The sequence below is a fragment of the Daldinia caldariorum genome (genome assembly GCF_022478825.1).
Source record: "Daldinia caldariorum strain CBS 122874 unplaced genomic scaffold F4812scaffold_2, whole genome shotgun sequence".
Classification (NCBI taxonomy): Eukaryota; Fungi; Ascomycota; class Sordariomycetes; order Xylariales; family Hypoxylaceae; genus Daldinia; species Daldinia caldariorum.
The window spans coordinates 1-18,179 of NW_025953038.1; the positions used below are offsets into that span (position 1 = coordinate 1).

The 18,179-nt window shown below is 43.6% G+C and overlaps 7 protein-coding genes across 7 annotated transcripts; 2 read left to right on the forward strand and 5 right to left on the reverse strand.

Moving 5' to 3' along the window:
* Positions 1 to 753: 753 nt before the first annotated feature.
* On the reverse strand, positions 754 to 3,527 carry F4812DRAFT_161472 (cytochrome P450). Its single transcript, XM_047929831.1, has 6 exons — positions 3,061 to 3,527; positions 2,787 to 2,936; positions 2,173 to 2,705; positions 1,745 to 2,113; positions 1,162 to 1,680; positions 754 to 1,080 (listed from the first exon to the last, which is right to left on the reverse strand). The coding sequence occupies exons 2-6, from the start codon at positions 2,925 to 2,927 to the stop codon at positions 972 to 974; spliced, it is 1,671 nt and encodes a 556-aa protein (XP_047793296.1). The 5' UTR covers positions 2,928 to 2,936; positions 3,061 to 3,527; the 3' UTR covers positions 754 to 971.
* F4812DRAFT_412217 (Aldo/keto reductase) lies at positions 3,187 to 5,208 on the reverse strand. The gene is made up of 3 exons (XM_047932696.1): positions 4,439 to 5,208; positions 3,687 to 4,384; positions 3,187 to 3,604 (listed from the first exon to the last, which is right to left on the reverse strand). The coding sequence occupies exons 1-2, from the start codon at positions 4,739 to 4,741 to the stop codon at positions 3,707 to 3,709; spliced, it is 981 nt and encodes a 326-aa protein (XP_047793297.1). The 5' UTR covers positions 4,742 to 5,208; the 3' UTR covers positions 3,187 to 3,604; positions 3,687 to 3,706.
* On the reverse strand, positions 5,209 to 7,453 carry F4812DRAFT_412220 (FAD-binding domain-containing protein). Its single transcript, XM_047932697.1, has 7 exons — positions 7,062 to 7,453; positions 6,665 to 6,999; positions 6,553 to 6,614; positions 6,392 to 6,482; positions 5,997 to 6,336; positions 5,729 to 5,934; positions 5,209 to 5,667 (listed from the first exon to the last, which is right to left on the reverse strand). The coding sequence occupies exons 1-7, from the start codon at positions 7,367 to 7,369 to the stop codon at positions 5,393 to 5,395; spliced, it is 1,617 nt and encodes a 538-aa protein (XP_047793298.1). The 5' UTR covers positions 7,370 to 7,453; the 3' UTR covers positions 5,209 to 5,392.
* A 243-nt stretch (positions 7,454 to 7,696) lies between these two features.
* On the reverse strand, positions 7,697 to 9,610 carry F4812DRAFT_467213 (cytochrome P450). The gene is made up of 5 exons (XM_047938624.1): positions 9,272 to 9,610; positions 9,094 to 9,219; positions 8,859 to 9,018; positions 8,176 to 8,802; positions 7,697 to 8,121 (listed from the first exon to the last, which is right to left on the reverse strand). Exons 1-5 carry the CDS (start codon positions 9,572 to 9,574, stop codon positions 7,703 to 7,705), a joined length of 1,635 nt encoding a protein of 544 aa, XP_047793299.1. The 5' UTR covers positions 9,575 to 9,610; the 3' UTR covers positions 7,697 to 7,702.
* A 552-nt stretch (positions 9,611 to 10,162) lies between these two features.
* F4812DRAFT_449300 (terpene synthase family protein) lies at positions 10,163 to 13,195 on the forward strand (the record flags this gene model as incomplete). The annotated part of the gene is made up of 4 exons (XM_047935955.1): positions 10,163 to 10,951; positions 11,015 to 11,135; positions 11,181 to 11,473; positions 11,543 to 13,195. The coding sequence occupies 4 exons, from the start codon at positions 10,163 to 10,165 to the stop codon at positions 13,193 to 13,195; spliced, it is 2,856 nt and encodes a 951-aa protein (XP_047793300.1).
* A 536-nt stretch (positions 13,196 to 13,731) lies between these two features.
* On the reverse strand, positions 13,732 to 15,817 carry F4812DRAFT_412229 (cytochrome P450). Its single transcript, XM_047932698.1, has 4 exons — positions 15,545 to 15,817; positions 15,205 to 15,490; positions 14,532 to 15,140; positions 13,732 to 14,470 (listed from the first exon to the last, which is right to left on the reverse strand). The coding sequence occupies exons 1-4, from the start codon at positions 15,767 to 15,769 to the stop codon at positions 14,016 to 14,018; spliced, it is 1,575 nt and encodes a 524-aa protein (XP_047793301.1). The 5' UTR covers positions 15,770 to 15,817; the 3' UTR covers positions 13,732 to 14,015.
* Positions 15,818 to 16,393: 576 nt separating this feature from the next.
* On the forward strand, positions 16,394 to 17,622 carry F4812DRAFT_455098 (uncharacterized protein; the record flags this gene model as incomplete). The annotated part of the gene is made up of 3 exons (XM_047936766.1): positions 16,394 to 16,570; positions 16,631 to 17,006; positions 17,060 to 17,622. The coding sequence occupies 3 exons, from the start codon at positions 16,394 to 16,396 to the stop codon at positions 17,620 to 17,622; spliced, it is 1,116 nt and encodes a 371-aa protein (XP_047793302.1).
* Between the last annotated feature and the right edge of the window lie 557 nt (positions 17,623 to 18,179).

Consider the following 18,179-nt stretch of genomic DNA (forward strand, 5'->3'; position numbering starts at 1 on the left):
AAAATATTAAATAAAAGTTATTTAATTAAATATATAATTTATTAAAACTTATAATTTATTTATATTTTTTATTTTAATTAAATTAATTATTATAGTATAAACTTATGCTTATATTAAGTTTTTTAATTAAAATATTATAAAATATTTATAATATATAATAAATATTAATTTAATTAATAATATTAATAATAAATTTAAATTATAATAAATAATAAAAAACTTAAATAAATTAAATAATAAAGTAAATTAATAATTTATTATAAATTATAAGTATATTTATAAATAAAAAAAATATATTAATATTATATATATTATTATAATAAGGTTTTTTAAATTATTATAATAATGATTTTTTTAACTTTATTAATTTATATTATTAAATTTTTAATAATATTAATTAATATTAATAAGTATATATATATAATATAAAATAATAAATAAATAAATTAAATAATAATAAAGGTAAAATTAATATATTAATAATGTTTAAAAAAGGAAAAATTTATTTAAAGTTAATTAATTACATAATATTTTTTTATATAATAATAATAAGTACATTATTTCTTTTTTTAATATTAGCGGTAAAGCATTTTATTTTTAATAAAGTGCTTACGCGTTAATATTATATAACCGTTAAATACGTACCACAATAAAATATATATATATGTTACGTAATTATTACATATATTATTAATATATAAATAATTAATCGTTAAATTTATTAAAACTATTATTAAATTTATTATTAAATTAATTACTTTTTACTATTTTCCTTTTTTGTAAACGTGTTTCTTATTAATTTTTATGGTTTAATAAACCCATTAAATACCTAACGATAACATCGAAAATAATCATGATTTAGTACTTTAAGCTAAAGAAATAACTTCCAATTCTTATATCTTTTAACATCTTAATACGACATGACCTTAACTTTAAGCTTTTATACTACCCGAAAAGTAACCTTATGTAAATTACCTTAACTTAACACGCGTAGGCAGGTAATCCTTAACATAACCAACGCCATCCCCAGCGCGGTATCCATAATCACTATCTATAGTATCTGGTGCTACCATACGTTTCCTAAGAAATTTAGCAAATGTATAACCGGATCATGTACACATTAAAAGACTTAATATAAAGCAGAGGATAATGAATACGTACTGCAGCTTATGCCAGCCCTCCCAATCGAAATCAAACTCGAGCTCTCGCACGGTGAGCACCAATGCTAATTTCATCTCCATCATGGCCAGCTCCTCCCCAATGCACCTTGTATGGCCGAGCTCGAAGGCGCGCCACGCGTTTTTGACAGGGTGGAGCGGGTGGTCTTCCGCAACAAGGAATCGCTCGGGCAAAAACTCGGTAGCTCGCGGCCATAGGTCGGAGCGCAGGTGGACTACGGTTGGGTTCGTCTGGATCAGTGCGTTCTCTGTAGGATATCTGAGGCCGTCGCACACGAAGTAGAAATCGGGGCTCCCTCGGCGGAAGGTCGATCCCAGAGGGTGAATTCGAAGAGCTTCCTTGATGACAGCGGTCGTGTATGGCATATGGTTCAGTTTATGCGGATGCTGCGAGAGTGTCTGAACGGCATCTCCTGGGTTTGCACCAAGGATTTCGTCATGCTCCGCTCGGAGCCGGGTTAGAATGTCTATATTACTGTTGATTCTATATAAAATCCAACATCTAGCCAAGAGAGGCGCATTAGTGAATATCCTAGAACCATCAGCCTATAGAAAGGGACACATACATTGCTTGGGCAGTCGTGTCGTGGCCGGCGGATATGAAAAGTCTAAGCTGGGACTCGACAATGTCAATGAACTCCGAGTTTAGTTCTTTTGGGTCTTGTTTGTCAGATTCGCTCCTGAACTCTTGGAGGGCTAGTGAAATAACTGTTTTGTGGTTACTAGAGCTAGTCTCCGCCGCGAGCTGGGACTGGATTTGGGGCAACAATTGATTTCGGATTATCCCGTTTTGCATTTCTACATCCCGCCGATAGCCAGGTCCCAAGCGCTCAAGTTTAGTCCAAAGGTTTGGACTCTTCACATGAGTGAGTAGCTGGCGCATGGCTTTGAGAATTGGACTGGGCCCTTCTGTCTGTTCATTTAGGCGAAGGTCTCTGATAATGATTTCGATTAGCGATATTGATTAATTGAATAGGTGCATAATAGTACTCACAAAGCTGTTCTCATGATGATGTCGAAGGTCAAACTAATAGTTCTGTCGTTCAAAGTAAATAGTTCTCCCCACTGGTTGTTAATTCCGACTTGGCTTTTTAGTTGCTGAGCAAAAATCCCCACCTCTTCCAATAAGATGGGCATTTGCAATGTGATGTTCCGCAGAGAAAAGCCTGGATTGAATCGCGAACGCCATATGCGATGGTCTGCTGTGTTCATGGATATCAGGTCTTTCCCCCGAGTCACAGGGAACATAGCCCATCGAAATGTGGAATCTCTCGGCTGCGGATTCTCCTGGGTAAGCTGGTAACATGCTTCAGGACTGGTGACTAGGATGAGCGGTTGAGATAGGAAGGGCCAAAGATCCAAGTAGATAATCGGAGGACATTTCGTTGCTTGAGGAAAGAATTTCTGCCATCCTACGGCGATTCTTCTTTGGGAATAACAACTGTGAGCGTCTTTAGGCAATCCCTTCTTCAACTCTTTCATAAACGATATATGTCCGAGAATGAACGAATATGGTTCGGGGACGGGCTATATATTGTCAGCGTGTTCTTGGCCCGAGTTCATTGCATGATATCGGCAATGTTATCAGGGGCTTTAATAAAAACCTACAAAGCCTTGCTTTCGCATATTACGGAACTTAAGCCTCGTAGACACACCCCGGTACAAAAATTGTGAGAGGCATATTAATACAAGAAGAAAGGCCGATTCGGAGAAAAGGCGCAGTATGTGTGCCTGACTGAAATTCTGCATTTTCCAGGACTGTAACGATTGAAGGAAAGTGCGGCGGAGGTTTAATGTATTTAGTGTACTGCTAAGGTGGCGATTGGAGATGAAAGAAGGGGAAGCCAAAATTGTGAGAATTTGTAGAGAACTTGCTACTTACCTAGGTAGGTACCTGTTCGGTTCCTGGATGCCTACTAGGTACGTACATGTGGTGCATTGTAGCCAACATACATCTTGTGCGAGGTACATAATATAAATTGGGATGTTAGGTACCTTGGAACTCTTTACCCACCTGTCTTCAGCTGGGCGCATTCTGCATCTTGGTATCGCCAGACAGAACTAACTGCCCGACGGGACCGGGACTTCAGCGCAAAACAGGCCCAGGTTGCCCAAGACACCTAAAGGTTATGTGCCCCGCCTCTACCAGAAGCAAGCTCATTTGTCGTGCAGTACCATGGCTCCTACCAATGTTCTACTACTAATTATCTGTAATTAAGCAGCAACGGGTTATACTGCAACATAGGCATGCTCATGTGTCTACTACGAAGCACCAGAAGATAAGCTCCTCATCAACCATTGCCAATTTAGTAATAGCATTATGTGCAACGAAAGTTTGGCTAATTGACGAACTAATTATATTACTTATTGCACACTTGCTCTCCTCCGCTACAGTACGATTAGGACATGTAGTGCTGCCCGGGGATCTGTATAGAGCAATCTCAGATTCTGAATACCTGATAAATCTACTCTTCATTGCTCATAATTAGGATCCAGAACCAAACTTACGTCTAGTGCGACGAGAAGACTCAGTAGACAAGCATATCTACAGCATCGCCTTTCACTTTATCCCAAATGCTGTCCAGTCCCTCTACAAGCCCTTTAGGGAGGGGCCCCCCTTGGATCCCAAGGATGTATTGGTCGAGTTGTTGCTTATTGCGAGGCCCGATGATGACGCCGTCTCCCAGACCCCCATCCAGCCTTGAGTGGTTCATGATCCATCGCAAGCCCGCATTAGTAATGTTCACGCTATATGTATCACACAGCTCTGCCATTCTGCGAATTGCGTCATGGAAGCACGGCTTGTCGTACCACTTCCTACCATATATCCCGATCACGTTTGTCTCAGACACTTCGAAGCGAGTGCCCTTGAGGTCATCTGGGCCATTCGAGAAGGTGACCTTGCCAGTTAACATGCCACCCGCGAGTACACCGAAGGCGTTGAATGATATGCCATGTTTACGGAGTAGTGGGAAGAGATCCGCTTCGTATCCACGGCAAAGAATGTTATATTGTCCCTGGAAGACGGTCGGCTTGATGTAGCCTTTTTCATCGGCGATTTTAATCCATTCTTCGAGCATATCAGGCTGAAAGTTGCAGATTCCAAGCTGAGAGAACTTCCCTAGGCGATACTGGGCATCGAACGCGGCCGCCTGTTCTTCTAAGGGAGTGGTGCGGTCGGGCGCCAAAGCATAGTAGATATTAATCTGGTATCAATATTAAGCCCATCCAAGTAAAACATTTCCACTAAAGGAACTCACCTTATGCGTTTTCAGGCTAGACAATGTCTGGTCTATGGACTTCTCCACAGCTTCAGCCGTCAAGGTGCCGTCTCCACCATTCGAATAGAGGACCTTGGAGTCAACGGTGAAGCCCTGGTTCTGGTATCCTATTTCCCCAAGCAGCCTTTCTGCCAATCCCGGCTTGCTATAGGGGTGGTGGGCTCCAGAGTCGATATGTAGAATTCTCAGTCTTTCAGCATCGTTCAGTTGGCTGCGGATCTCGTCTTCTCCTAAGAAATGACCCCATACTCCGCTCCCAATAATAGGCTTTGGGGGCGTCATGTTGTGTTGTTCGGAAGATGGAAAGATGCAGATAAGAAACAAGAAAATAAATTGTTGAGTTGATGAAATGATAGATAAAGCCTCTTTCTTACAATGTTTGCTACTTTCCAACCATGTGATTTAATTTTAGTAACTGACTGGTCACTATGTGCGACCTCATCTGTATGTCTTTGAAAAGCTATCCTAATTCAGCTTTCCTCCCTTGCATGCCATGCTTCCCTTCTTTTGGCACTGCTGTCGGGCAGCTCCTTTTGGATTCCGTTTTGCTCGGCTGCGGGGTTGGGCGTTTTCGTAGGCTTTGGTCGGACTTCTGTTTATAGCTTTTTGCCCGTTGGGCGCAGTGGCAGGCAGCCTAATGCAACCCTATTAAAATCACATTCTGTCGTGGTACATAGTTCGCTCTGCCGGCTGACTGCAGCTGTCCAAGTGTCCCCTGAGAAAAGGGGGTGTAATTTTCCCTTGATAGTAGGCAGGGAGAGGAAATTGAAAGAACAGCAAAGCGGAGTTGGCTATCATTCTGCTGTGTATATTCTATCCGCCCAGAAAACCTCTCTACTGATAATTTAAGTCATTTAACCATTCCTAACATCCAGAACCTGCTACATATAGACCTACGAACTTCGATCGACACTTCTATTATTATATCCCAAGTCATAGCTTTCGCAAAAGAAATCCGTCATTCTGTAAGTCCTGGAAAATTCTCGATGGGTCTAGGCTCTTTGCCACTGATTCCAATCGCTTGACGTTATCTGTACCGTAGCTGCCGAGGACATTCTGCGTGAAGCTGGCGTGATTCATGAAGTGGAAATTGAGCAAATGATTTTGATCTTGAGCCAACGATTGGAGGCCTTCTAAAAGCTCCTCTGAGAGTTGCTGTGCGTTAGTGTCGTCTTTCGCGTCGGCCCACTCTAACACGAATGACCACCCTATTCCACGATAGTTAGCTATAACTGGAAGTTATTATGTGATGCGCGGTCTAGCTCGTACATGTTTGGGGATCCTTATCTAGGCCGAGAGAGTTCCCTCCTCGATCTTTGCCCACCAGAACCGCCGTCGAAGCCAAAGGTGCAAGAGTATAAGATATATTAGCAGACGATAGATGAGGATACGCCTGTAATATCCCCAAGAACATCTCATGAACTTGAATATAGAAGTCATAGTCATATGTGGTGGAGACGGTAGAAGGTAAACGTCTAGTTCCAGTTAGTTCATTTTTGACAACATCGACCTGAACATCATTGAGTTCTCGGATTACCTAGCATCATATGGAGGCCCAGCCGCATCCATATCGGCCTCGAAAGATCCGATAGACCCATTGGTAAGCTCAACAACATATCCAATGAGGCTGTCGAGAGCGAAAAACGTATCAAATATGCTAGGTGGTTGCGCCAACCAATCTGCATATAGCAATCCGACAGTAATTACAGTGGGGGTTACACTGAGAAATATGTCAATTTTAGGGTCGACTTCCATCTGCTCTTGAACTTGGATAGTTGCATTCAAGATATTTGCATAGTCTGTGGCGTTGTAAATAGCCAAGCTGTACTGAACGTGGATAGCTGGATAGGTAAGGATATCGAAGCGTGTGACAATGCCTATATGGTGCCATGAGCATCAGTGAATTGATGAATAGCAAAACTAAAAACTAACCAAAATTAGCACCGCCTCCTTTCAAGGCGATAAATAATTCTTTATTTTGACGCGAATTAGCGTTGACAATCGTAGAATTAGCTAAAACAATCTGTGGAAGGTGTCGAGCGCAGTTAGCCAGCGCTTCTTATGATACGGTTGATGTTATTTGGTTGGCATACTTCATAGTTCTCAATGCTGTCGACTGCCAAGCCATGGAGGCTTGGAAAAAATACCAATCCACCTGAATCTTATTAGTTTGGAGTAATACCTTAAATAGAGTTGAGCATTTACCTCCTAACAGATAACCAGGTATACCGACATGCTGCACTCGAGCACCTTTAACTGCTCGACCATGACCTTCAGTAAAATCATACATGGTCCTCCAGGTGTTGCCCGGTCCCGCCTGTAACAGTCCATTATCGGTCAGGGACAGCATTTTTAGGCCTTTGAGGTCAAGCAGCACACCGTAATCCTCAATGCTGGAGAACCCAGGATTTGGATTATGACCTCCGCCCCGAACAGAGAATTTAGATTGGGTCTCGGTGATAATTCGAAGGGCAATGCCGACCTCTGCAGGCTCTTTAAGAATTACAAAGCATGCTGCTGGTAACCAGCATGTTGCAGACCTAAATATCAAATGTCAAATGTAAATATGGGTCGGGAGCTTTGTGTAGATGATGAAACTTACCAGTTTATATATTGTTCTGACTTATACTCTGTACGCGTCAGGTTCAGGACCCGCCCTGGAAAAATCAGTTCAGACATAATGCATGCGGCGGAAGCGCGTTGAAAGTCTGTTAGATGGCTAGATACTTCGACATAAGCCGCTGCCGTATCTATTTCACTTGAAACAACCTCTATCTGCGAAATCAATGTCATGGATGTCTCTCTGGAATCTCTTAATCCATTAGAAGCAATTTCCAGAAGGTCTTGTGACAAGGATCCCAGTATAGGGGTTGCCCAAAGCCAAGCCAGGAAACAAAAGACCAACGCCATTGCGATCTGGAACAAGTTTAGTAGGATTTGACGTATGATATGGTAACTTGTAGGTAGAAATCAAAATAGGATTGTTTAGGTGAGATGACGAGGCTTGACTTTTATACATAAGTGCGAAGATGGGACCGCCCCTTGCGGTCCCCCCTATTTGACTAGCGTCTCCACTTTTCTGTATGCAGCTCTGCAACGTGCTGATGGCATGTAATCGGTGACACCTTTCATCCGGGTTACATGAAAGTTAACACTATGTTCATGTTCATATTTTTCATGCGTGATACTTTGATAAGAATTTCAATTGAATTGCCTATCTGTCTTTTAAGTTCTTGAGCCAGTTTACTTGGTTTTCTTCCTCATCATAATCGTGGCACTGGGATCAGGAAATACGTTCTCATCTACATACATATTTTCCGGTCTTGCTTTACCCTCTGGATATCTGAATTCAAATTCACTCAGTAGCTTTACCAACATAGCTTTAATTTCACCGACTGCAAAAGCCCTTCCGGGGCAGGCTAGCTTCCCGTATCCGAAGGTCAAGTTATTTATGTCAGTCTGACCGGCGAGGTGCTTGTTTCTTTGGTCTAGTTCTGAGTGACGCTTACGATAGCTCCTCATGGGGTCAAATGTGCTTGGATCCGGTGTCACACAGGGATCATTCAGGTGATCGTTCGCTGCCCATGAGATCCTGCTTCCCTTGGGAATTTCCGTCCCATCATGGAGCTTCAGTGGCACCATGGCCACTCTCTGAGGTGCAACTGGGGCCATTAGTTAGTCTATGAGTGGTAAAGATCTATTAGCAGTGAACTTACGGAGGATAGGTGGGTTGAATCTCTGACACTCGACAATGAAACTGTCTAGCTTTTCTAGTCGTGGCAACCATTCCTTTACCCCTGTTCCAGCGCCTAAAATGCCCAGCTCCACAGTGGTAACATAAATTTCATCGAGAAGTACTGGAAACCACTCGGGATGTGCACAAAGGTCCAATATGACATTAGTCACAGTCATAGAAGTTGTATGAATGCTTGCAAGTGTCAAGATACACTGGCGGGTTGACATTTCCAATGGCTGAAGTTCTTTCTCGTTAGCATGGTCAATCATCCATTCCAAGAGAGTATCGCCCTTGCTAATATGTTCTCCGTCCGACCCAGGGACCTTTTCTCTTCTATATTGAGCTATTGTAGGTGAAAGTATGTCCAGAGCCTTTTTCATTCTATTTCTCAACCTATACCGAGCAGGAATTAGAGGAGCAATAACCGCATGCAACCATGGCGGAAACCTGCGGAGGGTGAATGCTGTTGTAAAAGTATCGACAGGAAACTTGATGGCCAGTTCTAACCATTCTAAATCTCGACAAGTGGGAAGTCCTAAGAAGATTCTGGATGTCATTCGTGCAACAAGATTGCGCATCATTTGCTGTATGTCTACTTCCATCCATTCTGTGACATGGTTAACCTCTTTCAGCAACAAACCCTCACAACACCATCATACTTACCCTCGGATTGCGGTACATCGAGAGCCCATCCATATTCAGCCTCTTCTATAGCCATATCGAGATACTTCGGCAATTCCGCGGTAAGCTTATTTTGAAGCACGCGAAAATGAAGATCGGACTCCATCATAAGCGTCGTATGTGTCCATCGATGGACCAAATTCTACGTAATCAGGTATTGAGTCAAATTTCGTCGTCTTTTCAGAGTAAGTCGGATGTCCAAAAAGGTATGGCATACATCAATTTGGGCTCTTACACCACTGAGCTTGCTCGATGGGATTAGACGCAATTCGCCGAGATACTTGTGCGGCAATACTGTGATGTCCACGTCATAACGGCGCACAACAAACGGTTTATCCTTAAACTAAGAGCAATTAGAATATGTTGATAGAAGACACATACCGACGAGCGCCCACCTTGGCATAGCCACTCGATATAATGCCACGGGCATTATGTATGAACCTTGTTTGAAGAACAAATGTGGGCTCGAACCACCAGTGAGATCCATGGATTGGAATACAGCTTGTAGGACGTGAAATCAATATGAGCACCCAACAAAGAAAGAAAAAGGTAATCGCATATGTTGCAGAATATTCGGGGGCGGAATCACCGAAAGTATGGGTTTTGAGCATATCGAAAGTGTTCGAAACCATATTGCGGACGTTCAGCCGTGGTGTTTCTAGGGAGGCACGTAGTCGAGCAATTCCACTATGACACATAGTCCGTCAAAGAAGCCGAAAAGAGTCGTGGAAATATAAAAATAAAATTTTTTTTTTTTTTAAAAAAAAATAAATAAATAAATAAAAAAAAAAAAAAAAAAAAAAAAAAAAAAAAAAAAAAAAAAAAAAAAAAAAAAAAAAAAACCTCCGGGTGTAAACTTGGTTATTGGGATCACAGCTCGGCCGGTGTGAGAATAAGGGGAGGCGTAATCATGTGGTGGGGCTGGCGTTCGGAGAGCTGCAATGGGATTCCGCTCACCCTATTTCAGCAGGGCCGCCGATGGTACGATGCAATGTAACAGCCAAAAGCTGTCGCCGCTGCATATCTGGTAATTGTGCGGTCTCGGTAACGGAGCTGTTAGGTGCCTAGCAAGATTCCTAGCTCTAATTTGCTCGATTCACTTTCAGATTCCACTGACGATCCCTAGATTCTAAATGGGCTTTTTCGGATACTATCTGAAGTTGGATATATTGACAAAGTATGAAGATAACAATATGTCCTTATCACCTTTTCATTGCTACATAAATTACGAATTCTAATGACTTGCACATAATTCTACTAGCTGCTGCGGTCTTCTTGTCCCCACCATGGCTCTTATCGAGGACTTGAATAGCCACGGGAAGTCGTTAATACAACGAGCATGGAGAGGATATGACGCCGAATTTGGATTTGGTTCCTTCAGCGGAGCCATCTATGATACCGCATGGGTGTCAATGATCGCTAAACAAACTGACACTAAGAATTGGCTTTTCCCAGAATGTTTCCATTATCTACTAGACACGCAATCGGAGGAGGGAAGTTGGGATTCAGGTTCATCACAGATTGACAGTATACTGAATACAGCAGCATCATTGTTGGCCTTGAAACGACATTTTCGACAGCCCCTCCAAGTTATTGCAGTTCCCCAAGTGGATTTGAAAAAACGCATTGACAACGCAACAACAGCGCTACGATCCCGATTGACTTCATGGGACGTAGGATCTTCATCCCATGTTGGATTTGAGATTTTAGTTCCCGCTATTCTTGGCTATCTCGAAGATGAAGGACTCTTCTTCCACTTCCCAGGAAGGGACGAGTTGCTTGACCTTAATAAAGCCAAACTGGCAATGCTTACGCCTAAGGTGCTATACAGTAAAGCCAAAACAACCCTCATTCACTCACTTGAAGCTTTCATAGGCAAAATCGACTTTGACCAGATATCGCATCACAAAACAGGAGGGTCAATGATGGCTTCCCCGTCATCATCTGCAGCCTATTTGATGAGTGCAACAAGATGGGATATAGAGACACAGAACTACCTGAGCCACGTCGTTGGTCGCTATGGCAATGGAAGCGTACCAAGTGCGTTTCCTTCCACTTATTTCGAATTCTCTTGGGTAAGATCACGACCTGTCCCTTGAATGTAAATCGTTCAAGCTTTAACCTAACAGTATGATTAGATTCTCTCTACATTGCTAAGAGGAGGTTTCACCAGTAGTGACTTAGCCTGCCCTGAGTTGAACATGGTCGCCAACGTCCTTGTGGGGGCATTCCATCGGATGGATGGGGTAATTGGCTTTGGTATGCTCTTCACGACTTGTCCCAGTAATTGACTAACTTTCGTAGCTCCTTGTGTCGGAACCGACGTCGACGATACCGCAAGTGGTATCTTTTCCCTGAGCATGTTACAGCTTGACCAGAACAACGGAATAGAACGCATGATCGAGGTTTTTGAAGTCGATGCGCATTTTCAGACGTACCCGTCAGAACGAAACCCGAGTTTTACTGCTAATTGCAATGCACTCATGGCCCTTTTGCATCATAAGGACGTTGCTCGATACTCTTCTCAGATCCTCAAGACAGTCCAATTTCTATGCGATTATTGGTGGTCTGCGGACAATGGTATACAGGACAAATGGGTATGTACACCATCGAGATGTAACCATCATCATATGTGAGGAAAGAATATTGACCCGTAAGCATGACAGAACCTTTGCCGTTTGTATCCCTGTTTGCTCCTTGTTCAGACATTCTCGGACCTGTTCGCCCTCTTGGATGATCAGAAGCTTTGCAACTTATTCAGCCAACAAACTAAATCGAGAATGTCGATTGTTACCTTCCAGGCTTGCTATCGGACGATATTAGAACAAGACAGCAACGGTTCGTGGAATAAGTCACCAGAGCAATCAGCTTACGGTGTTCTCATCCTCTCAAAAGCCCGAATGTTGTCATTTCTGCAACCCATTCGACAAAACATAGATGATGCAGTGAATGCTGGTGTTGATTTTCTGTCATCTCTCGATCTTCTCTCGTTAGTACCAGACTATATTTGGACTGAGAAAGTCACCTACGCGTCCGTTTTCTTAACCTCATCTTATGTACTTGCCGCCTTGAAATCGGCGACATCTACATCCGCTTCGGCACAGGTAGGGCTGTGCTTCAACGGGGCTGGCTCTTGTGATTCAAGCAATTCAGACTACATAAAGCTCTTTCTCCATACACCCATGTTTCGTGACGTGGCCGAGTGGCATATACAAGCATCATATCTTGAATCCACTTTGTTTCGGCCCCTACTACGAGAGCGTCGACTTGACATCTTCCCCAGAGAAAACATGAATGAGGACAAGTATTTCGACATTATTCCTTTCACATGGACCGCTTGCAATAATCGCTCAGGCGCATTGGCCTCTGCTTCACTCCTCTGCGAGATGATGATCATTTCCTTCTTGAACTACCAGGCCGATGAGTTCATGGAGGCTGTGGCGGCACCATCGTTCGCCAATAACCCCAAGGGTCTTCGCGAGATCATCGAAGCTCTATTTTCTCCAAAGACTGCAAACGTTATAGGCTTAAACCTTAACTACGAAGCTGTTCGACCTCTATCGCAATTCATAACATATCTTTTGAATCATCCCCAAGTCACCTCCTCTAGTACCTGGGACCGCAAATGCTTAAAAAGGGAACTCCGTATGTTTCTCTTGGCACACGTCAAACAGGAGGAAGATAGCGCTCTATTCGCTTTGCAAACTCAAACTGAAACGTTTGATGATGTCGACGCCAGTTTCTTTTCCTGGGTGCGAACGACCTCGGCGGATCATACTTCTTGTCCCTACTCGTTTACATTCCTGAGCTGCCTGTTGTCCAGCGGAGTAAGTAGTGGTGATGAATCCTTTCCAAGTACAAAGTTGAAATACTTCGCCGAAGCAGCCTGTCGTCATCTAGCATCCATGTGCAGAATGCACAATGATTACGGCTCCATATCAAGAGACATAACAGAACGAAATCTTAACGCTATCAACTTCCCAGAATTTGAGTCTCTAGGAAGCGAAGACTCCTTGGATAGGATAGGAACGTCTCAAAGAGAGGCAAATGGCACGCTCAAAGTTAAGAAAAAAGTTCTTTTTGAGTTGGCAGAGTACGAACGGTGCTGCTTAAATGAAGCGTTTAGGCAGCTTCAAGAAGAATTTGAGTGCCCTCGTAGAGGTGTGACTGCCAGAAGAATAGGGCGACGTCATGTGTCGATTAGGAGAATGTTTTGCGATGTTACTGACTTGTATGGTCAGATATACTACATACGTGATATTGCAAGTCGGATGAAACCCTCGGTGTCGAATGAGACTAGTGGGGTGAGGATACGATAGCGAAAACTACGTCGAATGTTGGGATGCCTAAGGTAATTTATAGAATCTGATGTAATAGATTATGTGTACTAGGGCCTAACGAGTTATATACCTTGTACCTACCAACTTATACCTAGGTACCGAGGTAATTATGCGTCCACGACTTTGTAAAGCATAATCTCTTGCCAAGCCTGTTTATATCATGTGCGATGATATTGCCCGAACTTGTTCGGGATAGGGATATTAAGGATCAGGAAGCTCATCCATGTATCCCTAGGGTTTATGAGCTTAGGATAATTTGCCTACTTCCATAACCTTTTCGGAAAGGTACGCACCGTACCATTACAATAGCTACGGAGAGCCATCATCCATTTCGCTAATGTATTTAGCCATTGTAATAGTAGCAGGTGTTCGGTGAGTATGTCGTGGCTCGAGGATCCGTACGAGGTAAGCTTTAGCTAAAACGGCTGTAGCTAAACACCCGTGGTTAAGGGGAACCAAGTTGTCACGTCGTAGAGCATGAGGTAGGTAAAACAACGAAGTTGTTCTGCAAGGAACTCTAACTACAGTTGCTTTTAAGCCGAAGCTATATACAGAATAACTCCTTTGTTCCAAGGAGTCTCAAGTGAGACTCCTGACACGAGTGAAAGTTTGGGCTCTTGTGCTACCCGGAGGGTGGCCTCATGTTTATATCTACCTAGGTACCTATGCTTCCCCCTTTCCAAGTCTACCACTCGTGTCACTTTAGTTTGGTATGTCAACCCATGCTACAGTAGGGCCTTGTCATTCTTTTCCATATATCTTTGTTTTTGTCTCTTTCTCTTTTGGCAATCTTCGGGGTCTAGCAGAATGGTTCATCGATAGATAGTTTACGTCGCCGCATGAGCATTCTCGCCTTTGGGTCTGGATAAATATTCTCGTCAAATACCAAGTTGCGAGGCCTTCCCTGGCCCTCGGGGTACTTCAAATCATAGCGCAACAATATATGACCGAGTATCATCTTGATCAGTTGGCTAGCGAAGAATCGGCCGGGGCATGCAAATTTCCCGTGGCCGAAGTGGAGACTAGTACTGTCGGTCGTTGAGAACTGATACCGATGAACGTTTTCGGGATCTGACGGATCATCTCGTAATCGTTGCCACCGGAATGGATCAAAAGCGTCCGGGCTTCCACCTCCTGGAAGATGTGCGACATCACGAGAGATAGCGTTTGAGGCCATGCAGAAGTGCGTACCAGGCGGTAGTTTAGTACCGTCGGAAAGTTCAAGCGGAACCCGCGCGATACGGTTAAATGCGACTAATTCGTTATAGATCAGTCTACCGTCCATAAGGTTGTAGCCAAATTGTATATAACTCACTCAAGGCTGGCGGGTTGAGTCGTTGCGACTCCTTCATAAAGCTGTCTAGTTTTCGCATTTTAGGGATAATAGATTTATGCCAGCCGCCATGACTCCTCAATACTGAAAGCAACTCCTCTCGGATCTGTTCGAGATATCCAGGATAAGCACAAAGGTCATACATAACATGAGCTGCCGCCATGCCGGTTGTATGAGTAGTAGCAAGACTCATGAGGAGCTGTCTGTGTGCCAATTTATCTGGGAGGGCCTCGTTGGGGTATCCCAAATCCATCATCCACTGTAGAAGATCGTTATCTTGCTTATAGCCCTGTCTATTCTCGGCCTCTGCTGCACGACGCTCTTGAACGAGGGGGCTTATGAAACGCTTGCCCTCCTTGAGGATCGACCGCACACGCCAAAAAGCAGGAATAAGAGGTGCTATAAACCAATGCATATATGAAGGTACCATTCGCATGGTCATTACTAGCAAATGCACATTTTCCGTGTAGCGCATGCATATTTCAAACCATCGCTCGTTACGACAGATGACAAGACCAAGGAAGACACGAGCAGAAACCCGAGCGATAATCCGGCACAGGAGATCGAATACTTGCACCGATACCCATTCATCTTTACGTTCCGACAGTAAGCAAAAGACTTGGAGAGTGGGGAGAGTGGTGCATTCGGTCCTTACCCTGGCAGTTAGGAACTTCAACTTCCAACGCATACTCAAGTTCATCCTTCATTTTGGGGACAGCAGCCAACAGGTTCGGCGTCAACTTTTGCTGGATCACGCGTGTAGGCAAATCACTCTCCAGCATCATCTCCGTGGTTGAGTATGGACCGAAAAGATTTTTAATATGCGCTTCAAGGCCGTTGATCTTCTCCTCAGGCATGTTCCGGAGCCGTTCCAAATTGCTGTTTGGGATAACAAAAATGATTCCATCGTTGCGTCGTACTTTGAAGACGGTGTTCTTATACTACTACGTGTGAGCTTATCCAAATTATTTCTTTCCCGGAACAATTCTAGGCACCTTGTCATATCCATATTGGATCATTTGGGCACTATTGTGTATGAAACGAACCCCGACGAGCCATTCAGGTTCAAAGAAGAATCTTCGTCCAACTAAAGGGGCATTACTGCCACGGAGATAAAAGTGAAGAATGCTCAATACATACGCCCCAAAAATACCGGAAAGAGCTAGAATTAACTGTGGTTGGCTGGGAGATTCTACGCCAAACATCTTGAGCGATGGCATTTTTAGGTAGTATAATTGAAAGTTGTGGCGAATCTTGTAATGTGCAGGACTTGGCAGCGGCTCACTGTCATCTAGAGGCTATAAGAAGCGAGTCTCTTGTCACTCGAGGTACATATGATATTGTTATTTTTCACCTATCATATTGCCCTATCATATGTATGTTGACGGACTTCCATTTTCGGTTGTCCGCTCTGAATCTAATTGGAAAAGTACACACAATGGTACCAACAGATAGAATGATTGGGTGATCAGTCTTGGCGCTTCTTTCTTGATGGCCGCCGGCTTTTCTGGCAGTATAACTGTAGGGATGTGCATATTTGCTGCATATATGACAGGAGATAGTACATTAGGTAACCAACGAATAGACTGGCAAAAGAACTCACAGCTTTCGTACTTGGGTGCCGAGGTTGCATGCATGTTCGAGCTGAATGTAAGTTAACCATCTCCCTTGCTTACCACTGGCTCGCTCCTCCCCCCTTTACTCGGCTCGCTTCTCAGTCTATGTTCAATAGTTGTGGTCAAGGTCGAATTGCCAACCTTCTATATCATTTTACAACAGAATCTCTCAGCTCGGAGTAACCGACAATTCATTGCCTCTACTCGAAAATCATATTCACAGAAAACATGTCGTCTTCTCTACATTCCGGCAGCACCACTGATCCCGGCCGTGGTCCAACTATCGCAGGCGTGTCATGGACACTGACGTCTCTCTGTTTCATTTGCGTCGTAGCAAGACTTATTGTTCGCCATCGCCGACCGTCTAAGCTGGGTATGGATGACTTTTTGATATCGGTCGCAGTGGTACGTATCATACCATCTATTGCAACGGACAGATTTAGATAACCCAACATGATTTTGCAGGTTCTCCAAGTTCTATTCATGGGCTTCGTCACCGAGGCATTAAGATGGGGCGGCGGAATGAAGGACGAAGACTTAACTGAGGAGCAACATCGATATATCATCAAATGGTTCTGGATATCTACAACTCCTGCCATTCTGGTCTCCATTGTTGCGAGGATCTCGGCCGCCATGTTACTTATTCGTATCTTTGGTAGCAGGGAATGGTTCAAGTGGTTTTTAATCATCTTTACTGCCCTTCAGACTATTGCTGGGGCTATGACAATCATAACCACATGGACTCAAATTCAGCCGGTCGAAGCCCTTTGGAATCCGGCCGTTGCCCCGACGGTGGTGAGGGACGGCACTCTCAACGACATCGTCATCAATATATCTCAGTGTAGGCATCCCCAGCTATTTCCTTGCAAATTGATACTGATCACATCCTCACAGCATTATTCGCATTCTCTGACCTCTCCTACGTGTTCTTCCCCATTTTTATCATCTGGAAACTCAATATGCCCTCGCGAAGAAAGATTGGGCTAGCCATTCTGATGAGTCTATCACTTATCAGTTTCGTAGGATCTGTTATGAAGCCCGTGACAACGGCAGTTGCAAAAACTCAATATAGCTCCAGCTTGGTCATACTATGGTCTGCTATCGAACAAACTCTCATTATCATCATAAGTTGTGTGCCGGCATTGCGCTCTGTGGTCCTTGGGGAGATACCAGTCGTCCGTACCATTAGCAACTCAGTGGTACGACTTCTCACCTTTGAAAGATCAAGGAAGGGTTCAACATCGTCATCCGGTTCGCAATATCGCAATCTAGAAGCTGGACCTCACACTCCATTTCCATATAGATCGGATGACGTGACGCATACGGCATTGGCGTCCTCTGATCCTATCCATTCCACGGATGAGGAACAAGAGGTAGAAATGTCAAGCCAAGTTCAGCATAGGGATGACTTTGTGGTTACCTACAAGCCGGCATCTGGGGTGATGAAAAGCGGTTGAGATTCAAGCCGTGACAAAATTCAAAAGCAGCGGCAGCTACTTTCAGCGATTAAAAGTACTGCAAGGTCACAGCTATTCCACGAACTCCTCGATGGTAAAGTCTTCCAGTTCCTCTCGATGTTGACGATTTACATCGATTTATACGACTTCATTGGTAAGATACAGGTAGGTATTTAAGGATATAAGCTTGCTACAGCATGCCGCGGATTTGATCGGAGCATACTACGACAAAGGCGCGGGAGTGTTATAGCACGGTTCCTAGGCACAGTAAGAGAAAAAGAAACAGATTATGGATTAATTTTGGACAACTTCTTGACTAACAAGATTCTGAGCAGAGCGCTGCAGCATCTGCTATAAAGACTATTCGTGCGATTGGTTGATGAGGGGCTCACGCCACCTGAATGAAGTTTGTTATTACTACTTTCGTGGTTTCGCTCCTGAAGTTATTCGTAAACATGATCACCATACCCAAATGTGTTTGTTGAAGCATATAACATATGTTTCCCTACAGAACAACGAATGTAGATTTGAAAATGATAAGTGAGCAGCGCGGCACA

What these genes read in the sequence shown, in the direction of transcription:
- F4812DRAFT_412229 (XM_047932698.1), bottom strand. Translation starts at nt 15,769, where the DNA reads ATGCCATCGCTCAAGATGTTTGGCGTAGAATCTCCCAGCCAACCACAG. An exon ending in TCCAATATGGATATGACAAG is followed by an intron (nt 15,491 to 15,544) that starts GTGCCTAGAATT and finishes CACACGTAGTAG; the next exon opens with TATAAGAACACCGTCTTCAA. An exon ending in ACTCAACCCGCCAGCCTTGA is followed by an intron (nt 14,471 to 14,531) that starts GTGAGTTATATA and finishes ATAACGAATTAG; the next exon opens with TCGCATTTAACCGTATCGCG.
- F4812DRAFT_412217 (XM_047932696.1), bottom strand. Translation starts at nt 4,741, where the DNA reads ATGACGCCCCCAAAGCCTATTATTGGGAGCGGAGTATGGGGTCATTTC. An exon ending in CTAGCCTGAAAACGCATAAG is followed by an intron (nt 4,385 to 4,438) that starts GTGAGTTCCTTT and finishes TATTGATACCAG; the next exon opens with ATTAATATCTACTATGCTTT.
- F4812DRAFT_161472 (XM_047929831.1), bottom strand. Translation starts at nt 2,927, where the DNA reads ATGCAGAATTTCAGTCAGGCACACATACTGCGCCTTTTCTCCGAATCG. An exon ending in ATATGCGAAAGCAAGGCTTT is followed by an intron (nt 2,706 to 2,786) that starts GTAGGTTTTTAT and finishes GACAATATATAG; the next exon opens with CCCGTCCCCGAACCATATTC. An exon ending in GAGGGCTGGCATAAGCTGCA is followed by an intron (nt 1,081 to 1,161) that starts GTACGTATTCAT and finishes TAAATTTCTTAG; the next exon opens with GAAACGTATGGTAGCACCAG.
- F4812DRAFT_467213 (XM_047938624.1), bottom strand. Translation starts at nt 9,574, where the DNA reads ATGTGTCATAGTGGAATTGCTCGACTACGTGCCTCCCTAGAAACACCA. An exon ending in TATCGAGTGGCTATGCCAAG is followed by an intron (nt 9,220 to 9,271) that starts GTGGGCGCTCGT and finishes AATTGCTCTTAG; the next exon opens with TTTAAGGATAAACCGTTTGT. An exon ending in CGATGTACCGCAATCCGAGG is followed by an intron (nt 8,803 to 8,858) that starts GTAAGTATGATG and finishes ACCATGTCACAG; the next exon opens with AATGGATGGAAGTAGACATA.
- F4812DRAFT_412220 (XM_047932697.1), bottom strand. Translation starts at nt 7,369, where the DNA reads ATGGCGTTGGTCTTTTGTTTCCTGGCTTGGCTTTGGGCAACCCCTATA. An exon ending in ACAGCATTGAGAACTATGAA is followed by an intron (nt 6,483 to 6,552) that starts GTATGCCAACCA and finishes CACCTTCCACAG; the next exon opens with ATTGTTTTAGCTAATTCTAC. An exon ending in AGGAGGCGGTGCTAATTTTG is followed by an intron (nt 6,337 to 6,391) that starts GTTAGTTTTTAG and finishes GGCACCATATAG; the next exon opens with GCATTGTCACACGCTTCGAT.